This window comes from Egretta garzetta, unplaced genomic scaffold, assembly GCF_000687185.1.
Source record: "Egretta garzetta isolate BGI_Z169 unplaced genomic scaffold, ASM68718v1 scaffold219, whole genome shotgun sequence".
Lineage (NCBI taxonomy): Eukaryota > Metazoa > Chordata > Aves > Pelecaniformes > Ardeidae > Egretta > Egretta garzetta.
The window spans coordinates 541559-554071 of record NW_009260671.1 but is presented as its reverse complement, the minus strand read 5'-3'; the positions used below and the strand labels follow the sequence as shown (position 1 = coordinate 554071).

Below are 12513 nucleotides of genomic sequence, written 5' to 3'. Positions count from 1 at the left end.
GCGCCTTTGGCCTCCAAGACTTTTACCTGAAGAAACGAGAACCGGAGCATGTTCCCCGGGTGAGCGCCAGGGAGGAAGAAGAGGCGCCACGGCTCTGCACGGGCTCTTGGAGCAGCAGTGAAGATAGAGCTGGGGTTGGCTGGACCTGAGCGGGTTGCTGGGACAGCTCAGCAGTTAATCCTGTCACTGGCATCGTAATTGGGCTACTCTAGTGTTGTAAAAAGGAGCCGGTGGGTCTGACAGGTGAACAGCAGAGCTGCAAGAAAAGTTTAGACAAGCCTGGAGTGTTTCCTGAATGCCTCCAGGGTCCGGGCTGGGAACGAGGCGTGCAGGAGTAGGGGAGCCCCATAGCGCTGTGCCAGCCTGTGCTCTCCCTGACCAGCCGGGCTGTGGATGTCTCGTGGGCGGCAGAGTTCAGCCCCATAGCTCCACATCAAAAACCTACGTGACTCCCCGCGATGCGGCTTCTCTTTCGCATTGCTGTGTGCTTCCCACTGAGCAGGCATGCTCCTAGGCAGTCTGGGGGAATTAACGTTGAATTGTTGGTCTGATTACAGTTTTATATGATAATTTTTCCTTGATTCTTAGCTGTTGTACCCAGCAGATAGTGGTACTTGTCTGTCCTTGTGTTGCTCTTGCTGCAGTCCTTAAGTTTTGTATTAGGCAACTTTGTGATGACAAATCAGCCCCTCCCACTTTTCGGTCATGCCTGGGGCTCTTCTCGGCATAGCAGGGATCGCATTGCGAGGACACTGACGAGGACACTGACGGGGCCAAATGCCACCATCCCCAGATAATGATGCCTGCATGGAGATGTCGTGTCACTGGTGCAGGTCAGGGGCTTTGGCTGCCATACCAGTCTGGCCAAGTGCCATTCCTTGGCATTTCCCAGATTCCTCCCGTGCAGCAAGTCTGGGAGTATTTGGCGCCTTCTTCCCAACTTGAATCTCTGTTTCTGCTCCACTCCCCAGCTCTGAGAGACAGCTGTATGGAGTGAGGTGGTTGCAGTGCCTCCAGGGGAATCTCCCACCCTGGTCAAGGCACAGAAGGGTCCTCGTCACATACTGGAAGACAGACCTAGGAGCTTTTTCTTCCAGTTCCAGATATGTTTCAGAAAAAAAGTGTCAAGAAAAGAGGATGGACAAAGAATTTATGTATTTCGAACTAACTGGGCAGTTCTTGTCTCCTTGCTACATATTAATATTTTGTACTCGTTCCACTCACCCTAAGTCTTCCGCCTTTTTTTTATTTTTGTGCCAAAGGCTGAGAGTATAGCCAGGCTGCCTAAAACCAGACAGCTGTGCTGACTGCCTGTCATTCCCGCGCTGGTGGCCAAGCTCTCCCCAGGTCTTGCTGCATAATTCAACCTTTTCATCATGAATCTCCATTGAGAATGCTATCCCTTCGGTTTTCTGCCTGCTCGGATCTGCAGGAAGGTTCTTTAGACCTTCTCACTGGAAGGACCTCCACATCCTCTAGCTGGTTGCTTTTAACCCAGACTCATTTCTCTACTCTAGTTTATGCTGCGATACAGCTGCTCCCATAGCTCAGATGATGAGAAAGTAAGAATCACGGGCAGGAACAAAAGCAGGGACTTCCCAGCTTTGTTGCTGGGGAAATCCAGAGCTGCATGGTTCACTGTCGCTTTGCGGTAGGTCCCCTTCTGTGGCCGGGGACTCAGAGCAGAAAAGTCAATATTGTTCAGTAGCAATGGTGACTCCATGCTCTGGACCTTTCACCCTTCGGCGTGGCCCCCACACTCTTTGGTCACAGCCAGGTCAGCCCTCCTAAGTGAGCCACTGAGCCAGCCCTTTAATTTAGATGTCCCCAGTGCACTCTCTCCACAGCAAAGCTGCAGCACTGGATTTACTGCCTAACCACACTGGAGTCCCTCACCTTGCCTGATACCGTGCCCTGATGCCTGAGAACGGTGAGAAAGTCCCCTGTGAACTTGAACGCGTGAGCTTTCAGTCCCCGGCCCAGCCCGCGTGTGCAGGGAGGGAGGCATTTGCTGCAGTGCAGAGCGAGGTGGCGGCTGGATTCCAGCTCTCCCGTGGCTTGGTCCGACACCCTGCCACCCGTGAGGTCTGCCTCCCTCCCTCCCTGCCACCTCAGGAACAGGAACGTGCGCCAGAACTGCTCTGCTGCGTTTAACGACAATTTTGGGCAGCCGTGCGCCTCTCATGCCTTCTCTGTTCAGCGTGGAGTTCAGCACTGCAGCCGTTGAATTGGAATGACTAGCCCCAGCACAAATGCCAGGCACAAATGTAATCCGGGATGCAGGTGGAATTTGCTGACACATCCCTATAGTGGGCGGTTTCTCACTGGTATCTTTTTTTTGACCTGAGGGTCCAAGCAAAAACTTGGTGTCTTGATTAGGAGAGAAATCGGTCATCATCCTGTCCCTCAGGTTTTGCACCCAAAATGTGCTTCTGCAGGAGGATACTGGAGCTGGGAGGGAGCAGCGATGTGTAACTGTGTGGCAAAGCAGCATGCCAGGCTGTTGGTCCCTGTGCCACCAGCATTTCCATGGTGGCCAAACTGTCTCTGAGCTGTCTCGTCCTCACGGACTTCTCGTGGCCAGCAGGACCCTCTGCTCTTCAGCTTGAACTCGCGGGTGGCCTTGGGTGCTGCTTTGTCTCAATGTGTGACTGGACTGGGGGTTGCTTGTTTCCTGGAGCTGATGTAGGTGAGGGTTGGTTCCGTGCTGTTGAAACACAAGAGCTTGTACCTAGCTACCAGGTGTAAGAGCGGCTTTAGACACGCTCACTCAGTTGGTTTCAGATCAACACGCTTGATCTTGTTGAAAGCTTTTTAATTTTTTTGAAGGGGTACAAACCCTTATTTTGAAATTTTTTTTGTTTTTTTTTTAAAACTGTTTATTTGGTGTTTTGTTAACTTGCTTGTTCAAGCTTTAATCAAAAGCCCCGGAGCTGCTAGTGAGGAACTTGGTGTGAACTCCGGTCTCATTTAGAAAAAGGTGTTATGCTTTCTAATCATAAAGAACAGAAATTGCACCCTGCCGTAGCATAGGCAACAATAGCAAATCACAGTTGTCTGACCCCTCCTCACGGTGACTTCGGGCTGTGTGAGGCTGACAGCACATTATCAGGTCAGCTTGCAGCTCATGCATTCACAAGCTCTTGTTATTTTAAGTGTGTCACCGCAGCCGCGTTTAAAATAACCTCCCCAGCCAAACTCACGTGGCGGAGGGATGACGTGCGCACCCGGGCTCTTACGGTCTCGTCCTTTCGTGCTAGAAACGAGTCTGTGAGGAGCTGCCACGCTGCTGCTGGAGGAGTGCAGGGAGGCTCGGGCTGGAAGAAGGGACTTCCAGTGATGCTCCATGGGGTGCGCACAGGCTGGGGCGCGTGGTGGCCCCTGTGCACCTGTGATGTGACATTCGTAAAGGCTGTGGCAGCACTCCAGCTGACGTCCCGAAGCTTGAGAGCAGGCTGTGCAGTAATAAAAGGTGTTAGCGAAATAATTGTAAGCAAGCACAGCTGTACGGTCACTCCAACAGTGACAACTTTGGCCTCTATATTGTGTGTCAATAAGTCCAAACCAAAATCCATTAATTACTAGTAATGATGTTTGGGCTTGACTTCCATCCCAGCCAGCTGACCCTGGGCTTTTCCCAGCTCATGTTTCTACAACAAAATTTCCAAGTGTAGTTTGATTGCTGTTGTGAGCAGCAGAATGGACTCCTGCTTCGTTGCCGTAGGTTGGGTTGGGCAGCACTAGGGATTGCATCAAGCTGTGACCTTCCTCCACCCCAAAACTCTGACAAAGTTAAACGTAAAGGGGAAACTTCCCTGACTGGTAACCAGCAGGGATTTACCTTGGGGCAGGTGACGTGGTTTGTGCCCAGAGCCTTGGGGTCATGGCAACTGCTGTCCTGTTGTGCCCACAGCCTGGCATGTGAAGGTGCCTCCATCTCCACCAGTTCTCCTGGATGTTCAGCAGCTGCTTTGCTGAGCTGTCTTTGCAGTGAGGACAGGAGCTGGTTTGCAGGCAGACATCAAAGATGGCTGTGCTGGCATGCAGAAGGTGGGACAGGAGTGTGGACAGGGGGAAAGACAGGCAGGATAAGGTGGTGCTGCCAGTCTGGATGCATCCTGACCTGCCCCACGCAGGGGCATGTTCTTCCTTTCATCCTTCCTGACCCTGTCTCTGCGCTCCTGTGTCTCCACAGGGAAACAGTGGTGGTTACTAGCTATTGGCCAGCACAGTCTTCACCTGGAAGCTGTACAAAAGGCCCTGCTGCTTCCTTCTGCAGCCGCTGCTTCCAGTGCACCTCTGCCCTGTGCCAGCCCAGCTGCTTCTGTGGCTCCATGGCAAAACCAGTCCGGAGAGGGGCAAGCTCAGCACATTCTCCTTGTGCCACTGCAGGGCTGGGGACCAGCCCTGACCGAGCAGGCAATCAATGGTGGCTAAAGCCGTGCCGTGGCCAGCAGGCTGCCCTGGCAGCCGCAGCTGCTGGAGGTACCCCCGTGCCTGTGCAGGTCATATCTGTGCCATCGTTGTCACTTATTCCAGAGCAGGGTTACACAGGGCTTCTGCTGCCCATGTCTAAGCTGGCTGTAGGATTCACGTCCCTTGTTACAGCTTCATTAGGCCAAATCACTTTTATTTTTATAGCAGGATGATCCACTGATAGCTGTAAAGCCGGGTGGAGGCGAGGCGCAGGTGGCTTTCACTGCAGGCTGGTTTTGCAAGGTCATTCACAGCCGGGTGAGAGCGCAGGCGATGGCCAAGCTGGCAGTGCGTGCCGTGATGCTGCAGTAACAGTTGTCTTTAGGCAGGGACATCGAGGCCACTTTAATTCACCTCCTTGCATTTTTATTTTGCTTTTTCACATCTACATTCGCTGGTGTGCTAGGGTTGCTTTGTGATTCAAGCCTGCTTGCCACCTGGGTGCATCTGGGGGGATAGCATGCGGAAGCTGTCGCTTGTTTACCGGGGGAAACTTGAGCCAGGCGGGTGGCGGCATCTGAGCCACAGCCTCTTTGCTCTGTGCTAATCGCTGTGAATGTCACAACACGGCTGGGTTTGCTGCTGGGCACGGATCAGGTAGCGATCGGATAGTGCGGTACAGCTCAGTTGTGTACGGTGTGGGGGGTTCGCTTCCCTGGGGCTCAGAGCCCCTCTGGGCTGCAGCTCGCAGAGGGACACAGCTGCCCTGTCCTCATCGGGAGTGCTCAGCGAGACTGTATAAGCGGTAATGAGCAGCACAGCCACGGCCATGGAGCAGACCCAACCCCTTCCATACTTCCTTGCAGAGCCTGGCAGGGCAGCAGCTCTCCTTGAGGATGTATAGCTCCTATGGGATCCTGCCTGGGATGTTCCCACCTCATATAGCCCCTGGATGGGATGCTGCTGACCTGATCTGTGCTGGAGACTGGGGCCTGAATCGCAGGCTGAGAAGGTCTGGCAGGTGTGGGTCTGTGTGGGGTGTAGGTCTGTCTGACCCAGCCCTGCTGGGTGTGAACTGCTGTTGTGGTGCTGCAGAGCAACCCCAGGGTCTCTCCTAACTATGCTATAACTGCTGCAGCCAAGGCTTGATTTTCAGGTGAGAAAGGAGTGTGTATGTGTATTGCAAGGAAGCTAAGGGGTGATGGTTGATGCTCTGCTTTCCCTTCTTTTTATACTTTTTATACTTTTTTGGTTATTTTAAACATGCAAGCTTGTGAGAGTTGTAAGGTGGAAGAGCAAGCCATCTGTCCAGCCTGCTTGGGATACAGATTCCTATTGAGGCTGCATCCAGGGGCCCTCCAGGCATGTGTTAAAGCAAAACAAATGCCTGGCCCATGGCTTGTTTTCTCTTCCCTCTCCCCAGGCAAGAGGATCTTGCAGGCATGGTGCAATAATTCATTTTAGGAGGATTCAGGACACCTACGTCTGCAGGACTGTGGTCTGCCAGTTGCTCCTTGCAAGAGACTTTTCTGTAGGACTGCCGTGGGGAGGAATGTGTGTGTGGTACTGCCAGTCTCTGCTGGAAACCAAGGTGCTGATGTTAGAACAGCCTTGTATTTGCTCCTTGCTTGACTTCTTAGTCCTGAGCTCTTTAGGATGCCCTCAGCCCTCACTGGGCTTTTCCATGGGCTTACAAAAGTGAGAAACTTGTTCCTTTTAAAAGCAAGGGCTGAGGTTCTCGCCTAGTTGTGTGACCTTGGGAGCTGAAGAAGTGGGGAGAAGAAAAAGAAGCAGATGTTTTGGGGCTTGTGGTGGAGTTGGGAGAGCTGGTGGCGGAGCACATGGTGCAATTCGGAGACACAGACCCATGGGACTGGGCTCTGGCTGCCATGCCAGGTCCAAGGCAGCCTCTCCTTGCAGCTGGGGCTGCTGCTTTGTGGCCCTGGCTGGCAGCCAGGCACCCCTGCATGTTTGCAGGGTACAAGCTTTCCTGCAGGCGACACTTTTCCCAGGGCTCTCTCTTAAGTTGTCCTTTGCATTCTCTGGTTTCATGTGAGATGCCAGCACTTCCTTTGACTGGGTCCCAGGAGGCTCTCGAGGAGCTCAGCAGGTGGAGACATGGTTTTTCATCCTGCAGGGAAAGCAGCTCGCCCTACTTCTCCCTTAGGGCACTGGGCCGTGTGCTTTGCCCTGCCGGGGTAACAGTGCCTTTCATGCTGTCTTCTTGTTTCAGGCCAGCAAAGATGCTGCTGTAGATGACTGACTTGCTTGTGCCTCATGCTATGGCTCTACATGGCCTCTGCAGGACCAGAATGCGCTAACCTGGGCCCCAAACAGGAGAAGAGCATTGGGCTCAAGTCAGGTACCCTTCTGGCACGGAGAGCTCAGCCAGGCCGGGCCTGGCGTCTCTCTCAGCAGCAGGCAAAACCCATCTGGAATTTAGAGAAGTATGTGAGTGCTTTCCAGGATCGCAGCCTGCTGCCCTCAGGGATCCCTCTGCAGCAATCCTGCTTCTTGTGCCCACCATCACTATGCCACACACACCCCAGTGAAGGTGCCGTCCCGAGCCTGCCCTTGGCCCAGCCCTGCCTGGACCTGGGTGGGAGTGCTTTGCTCTACCGACGCTCTGGCCTCAGACCCAAGCCCTACGGGTTTCCTTTCCAAAGCCCTCTGGACACTGGCTCCACCACGGGAAGGGTGATGTCTTCCTTGCTGATGGAGCCCTGCCTGCTGCCTGTGCCAGCAGAGGAGCACTCTGGGACTGGGGTCAAAGGCTATGCCCTCAGCTCAGGTCGGCAGGCTTCCAGCTCCTATAGGCCAGTGCTCAATAACAACTCTTTCCTACGGCCAAGCAGTGCTAAAGTGCCTTTACTGCAGTCACTGGAGATCAAGAAGGTGAAAAGCAGCCACAGCTTCCCTGCTGCCCCGTGGCCCCACTCTGGGGATGATGGAGACAGCTCTCCCAGCAGCCTGGTCAACGGAGCAGTGAAAAGCAGTGACCTTGTGTTGGAGCAAACCACGGTCCCCTCCCTGACCCACATGCCCAGCAGTGCAATCGTCAGGAAGGACCCGTGTTCGCAGGAGGATGCTGAGAGGAAAGCACACAGCTTAAAAGAGAAGGAGCCGGAGATCAGCCTCACAGAGTCTGTGCAGCAGCTAGCCAGACAGACTGCCCCATGCAACGGCTTTGGACGTGAAGTCAAAAGCTCTGGCCTTACGAATGTGGGCAGCCTGTTCAACTGGAACAGCAGGTGGGGGCAGCACATCATAGCACAGCTCACCCCGAAAGAAACTGTTGCTCCTCTGAACTTGGAGATGGGTAGCCATCACCTTAATGGTAACTCGAGCCTTATTGGCACCGATGGTGCCGTCGTCTGCACTAAGCGTATCAGCGTCCATCTCTTGGCCTCGCACGCTGGCTCTCCCAACCACAACGCCGACTGCCGGCTTGTAAGCTCGCTGAGCCCACACAGCAGCAACCAGGTGGAGAGACCAGAGCATTCACAACTTGCTGCTGTCTCTGAAGTGGCAACTCAGATGTCCACCATCCAACTGGAGAAAGAGGAGGAACTGGCCCAGGCTGTGCCCGTGGGAAGGCTTAAGTAAGTAGAATCAGGAGGAGGAGGAGGGAGGCCGTAGCAGGATGGGATGGGCTGGCCGTTGTGTCTGTTTGTGTTGGGAGAGGATGTGCTGTGGGCACTACAGGGGTGGCCACAAGGATAACCATGGGCTGCATCCCTGAGCAAAACCCATCTGCGGCATCCTGGTGTGGGGAGAGCCTTCCTGTCACCCCCAGCTTGATGCAGGCACTCAGGGTGGCTCTGAGCCCTTCTGCCTTCTCCTTCAGCCACAGTGTGGAATTACTGTGTAGCGCTTGTGGGCTTCTGGGTCTTTTGGCTCTGAAAAACACATGCCACTCCTCCTGATGTCATGTCCTTTGTTCCAGTGTCGCTGCTGAGCAGTCGCCACTGGAGCTGAGCCATCCCCAGGACGAAGTGGAGGAAGAACTTCCTGATGGCCTGGACGAGAGCTGCAGCCAGGAGGAGGATGAGGACAGTGAGTGCTGGTTCCTCAGGGAGGACTGTGCTCTGTGCCTCGAGGTGGGGTGTTTGGGGGCCGTCTGGGAGTTGTGGGTGAGCACAGCTGCCCTCCTGTCTTACATTCATGCTGTCATTTCAGGATGACCTAGAGATTGTGCTGAACCCAAAAGCAATGTAGCAGCAAGGAGGAACTGCGTGGGTTCCTCTGAGGAGCAGGCTAGGGTTCGCCACTGTCCTGCACCAAACCTTCCCCATCTCCTCTCTGTGCAGGGCTGTCAGCTCCACCCCCTGTCCTGCCTTTTATGCCACCAATTAGTGGGCAAAACCCAGGGTCCAAGGATTCGAGGCAGCTGGGAAGGGTCTGTCCCCTGGGGCATTTTTTTTCTCTGTTCCCTTCCTAACTTTGTGCATTCACTCCCCATGGAGACAAAAATTGAGTCTGTCCCCTCCTGCAGGTGACTCGGATGCTTCCTCTGTTACTGGTGTGTCATCCAGTGGCTCTGTGGCTCTTGTATCCAGGTTAGTAGCTTGTAAATAGTGCATTGAACTTGGCATCTTTGTCTGAACTTGTCCATCTTTGCCCTCCCTGGTGACAGAGGAGAGCTGTAGCATGTGAGGGAATGGAGTGAAGGTAGGAACAGGCTTCCTAACAAAAATGAGCTTCCTTGCTACCCTGCAGACAAAAGCTACCTCTCTTGCTACAAGACAGCAGCCTACAAAGTGCTGAGAGCGCATTCACCACAGCAAAATAGGGGGCTTAGTTTCACTGCCAGTTCGTGTGTTAGGTTTACTGGATTAAATTGTGCTCCTGCAGTGTCGTTGCCTTGCAGATGAAGCAGAGTGGAGGCATCCTGGGCCAGAGACTGCAAAAGCTCCTTGGGGTCTTGTGTCTCGGCATTGCATCCTAGAAACAAGTCCCAGAGCCTGGGTTTTTCTTTAGCTTTTGGAAGGAGGTTTCTCTGGGAAGGATTGGTCAGCCTGTGGTCATCTGAGCCCTGCCTCCGTGACTCCTGGCAGACCTTTGTGGGACCTGCTCTTGCCCATCCAGCAACAGGAGCTGGTCCTTGCAGCTGTGCTGTCCCTTGTACCAGGGCTGCCTCAGGCTTTGCTGTCTGCCTGACAGCTTGCTGCTTTCCGTCATGCCATAACTCATCTGCGAGATGTGGAAGGCTTCCTGTGAGGCAGTGTTGAACCTCAGAGTGCTGCAGGACTCTGGGTGTGGTTGTGAAAATCCTGCAGAAGTGATGTAAATTGGACCAGCAGCTGTTTCTGGCAGGAAAACAACATGGCTGGTTGGCCTCTGGGGGATAGGGGGAAGCAGCGCTTGGGCCAAATGCTTCCTGCGGCGGAGAGGGAGGGCTGGCCTCGAAGCCTTTGCAGCTGTCTCCTGCCTTCAGTCTGTTGTGGGCAAAACCAGTTTTGTGCCAGGGAATGTTAACATAATTTATTGCCAATTAACAAACTTTTAATTACCGATTCTGGTGTTGAAAAAAATACATATATGGAAGGACTTAGCGAAAACACCTCTCTTTCCCCATCCTGGTCTCCAATCCCCTTGCTGCAGGCTATACTCAGTCCCTTCAGAGAGGTGAGGGGTGGCCTGGAAGATTGGGGACAATGTGTTGTCTTTCCTTTTCTTTTGCTCCTTTTTGTTCCTTAATGGATTGCTCTGGCGTGGCTTCTTCCACTGGCTGTAATGCCTTAAATTTTAATATATGTTCAGTATAAACTCTACTTCTAGGGTCATTCCAACCTTAATAGATATGTTATAAATCCTACCCTTCCTCCCAGGTGTTAGTGATTGCTGTGGTAAGAAGGTGTACATATAGTCGGTAAAACTCCAGCCCTCTTCCCTGCAACACACCAACACCAAGAAGGTTACAATAGCTGAATCTTATGCATTACAACCTCTGCCCCTTGTTCCTGTGGACTAGGTTATAGGGTTTGTCATGTGACAAAATCCACCCCTTGCCCCAGCAAAACCCACAGGTGTTACAACACTTGGCATGTGCATTCTTGCAACACTTGGCATGTGCAAGCTTACCCCCTCGTCACTGCAGACTGGGTTACTGACCTTAGTGCCCATTGCTTGCACCACATGGCAATGATGCAAATTCCCAATACCACGATCGAGGCTCCTTCTGGCTTCCCCCTTCCTCCCTGTGCTACTTTTCACCTTTAGCCAACAACCTACTGCTTCATCTCTCCTAGGAACTGCATCGAGTGCCTCGCCCAGCCTGCTGAGGCTCAAGAGAAAGTGCTCAAACCAGCTCTTGTCTGCAGTTTGTTCCCTAATGTGCCTCCAACCATATACTTCAGTACTCGGGATGAGAGAGGTGAGCCAGGGTCTGTTGCGGTGCAGGGTGAGAGCAGCCAGCCTGTTATTAGCAAGCAGCGGTTCCAGCACACAGCCAAGAGCTGGCCGACAGTAGCTCCCTTTCACCCTTCCTGCAATGAGACCCAGCACCGCTGTGAGATCCAAAAGGCTGGAATAAAATGATGGCTGTTCCCACAGCCTGGAGCATGAGTCAGGCTGCCACCAAATGTTCCAGCATCCTGGATCTCCCCCAGCCTTGGAGTCTTCTGCTCCATGCTACTTCTGTGAAGGGGGCTATACACCCTCCTCTGCAGGCCTGGTGCCTGTGCAGCAAACCATAAGAACTTCCCTGGGCGCAGCTGTAGAAGATCTGGGCATTGTATTTGTTTTCCTTCTGTCTTTATCTTTTTGCCTTCCTAGTGGAAAAGCTGCCTTGGGAACAGAGGAAGCTGCTGCGATGGAAAATGTGCACAGTCACACCAAACATAGTGAAACAAACCATTGGCAGGTCCCACTTCAGAGTCAGCAAGAGTAAGTTGTGGGAGGCTGGCAGCATCCAACATGTCATGTCCTCCCTCGCCTCCAGCCCTTGAGCACAGGAAGACGGACTGCCTGCAAAGAGGAGAGCAGGAGTGGTACAGGCTCGGCACTGCGGGATGCTAGGTTCCTGTTTCTGCCTGTCTGACCTGCAATATCTGAGCTCTGTGGGACCTGGTGGGGCCTGATCACCCTCTTGTCTTGTCCCTGGCATGGACCACAAGGACTTATGCCTGGTTTGTCAGGAGCTGAGGCAGTGTGTGGGGCAGCAGAGCTGTGCTCCAGCTTGTTTGAGCTGTGCCTCTAGATGGTGCTGCCACTCTAAGGAGCCTGGCGCTCATTTGGTGTTAACCCCAGCACTGCTGTCCCCTGTCCCCATGTGCTGAGGAAGAAGCCATCCCCTCTGACCATAGCCAGAGTTCTCAAGGTTGGGATCTTGTTGCTGAAGAGATGAGTGGGAGAGGGCTGGGGCTGGAGAAGCACTGAGAATTTGCAGCTATTATCCATACATTGGAGTGTGATCTCCCAACAGTACTTATGGGGCTCCTGCATGTACCAGGAGATCTCTGTGCAGACCATTTTGGGGCTATAATGGCAAGACCTAGGAAGTCTTGCAATCCTACATGTCCCTCTGCAGTGCAGCGCTGATTAGCCAACTGCTTCATTCACCTGCTGTAAAGCAGGGAAGTCAGGGTCCTGGGGGATTAAAGTAATTCCTTTGACCCTGTATCTGCCCAGAAGCTGCAACAATCATGTCTGCAAGGATATGAGCCACATAGTTAATTGGATCCCACTCACAGCCCTTGATTTGGCAGCTTCTCAGTAGCCAGTATGCGTGCTTTGTGCTATTGCTGTGCAGCATCCCTGGCACACTTCTGTTTGCCCCAGGAGATGGGGTGCTGGTGGGTTGAGAGGGCATTGTGGGTGGCAGGGTACCTAGTCATGGACTTTTCTGTTTTTTCTGCAGAAAGCAATGACTGGCTGGGTTGCTGGGGACACCACATGAAATCTCCCAGCTTCAGAGCCATCAGGGAGCACCAGAAGGTAGGGGATGTTTTGGGCTGACCTTCACGTGCATGGAGAGCATGTTGGGAGCAATTTGGGTGCCCCTCTCTTCAGGGCCAGGTGTTTGCTTTGCAGGCTGTCCCTGCCTTCCAGAGCATGGCAGCTGGCATTTCTGTGCTGGCAGATGAGCCCCAGAGA

At 53.3% G+C, this 12513-nt stretch overlaps 2 protein-coding genes across 3 annotated transcripts in view; both read left to right on the top strand.

Moving 5' to 3' along the window:
• Positions 1-4216, top strand: part of STK36 (serine/threonine kinase 36) — an 18066-nt gene extending 13850 nt beyond the window's left edge. Inside the window, 1 exon segment of the mRNA XM_035901128.1 lies at positions 4196-4216. Within this exon segment, the coding sequence (XP_035757021.1) occupies positions 4196-4216 (21 nt within the window).
• The window catches only part of TTLL4 (tubulin tyrosine ligase like 4), a 25970-nt gene continuing 13463 nt past the window's right edge, over positions 7-12513 (top strand). The window contains exons 1-7 of one of the 2 annotated variants that reach the window (XM_009645685.2): positions 7-6007; positions 6650-8018; positions 8363-8472; positions 8912-8975; positions 10668-10792; positions 11194-11304; positions 12278-12354. In XM_009645685.2, coding sequence (XP_009643980.2) covers positions 6694-8018; positions 8363-8472; positions 8912-8975; positions 10668-10792; positions 11194-11304; positions 12278-12354 — 1812 coding nt within the window. In that variant the 5' untranslated portion in view covers positions 7-6007; positions 6650-6693. The remainder of the gene's footprint in view (positions 6008-6649; positions 8019-8362; positions 8473-8911; positions 8976-10667; positions 10793-11193; positions 11305-12277; positions 12355-12513) is intronic. The other variant, XM_035901106.1, reaches the window with a different exon arrangement.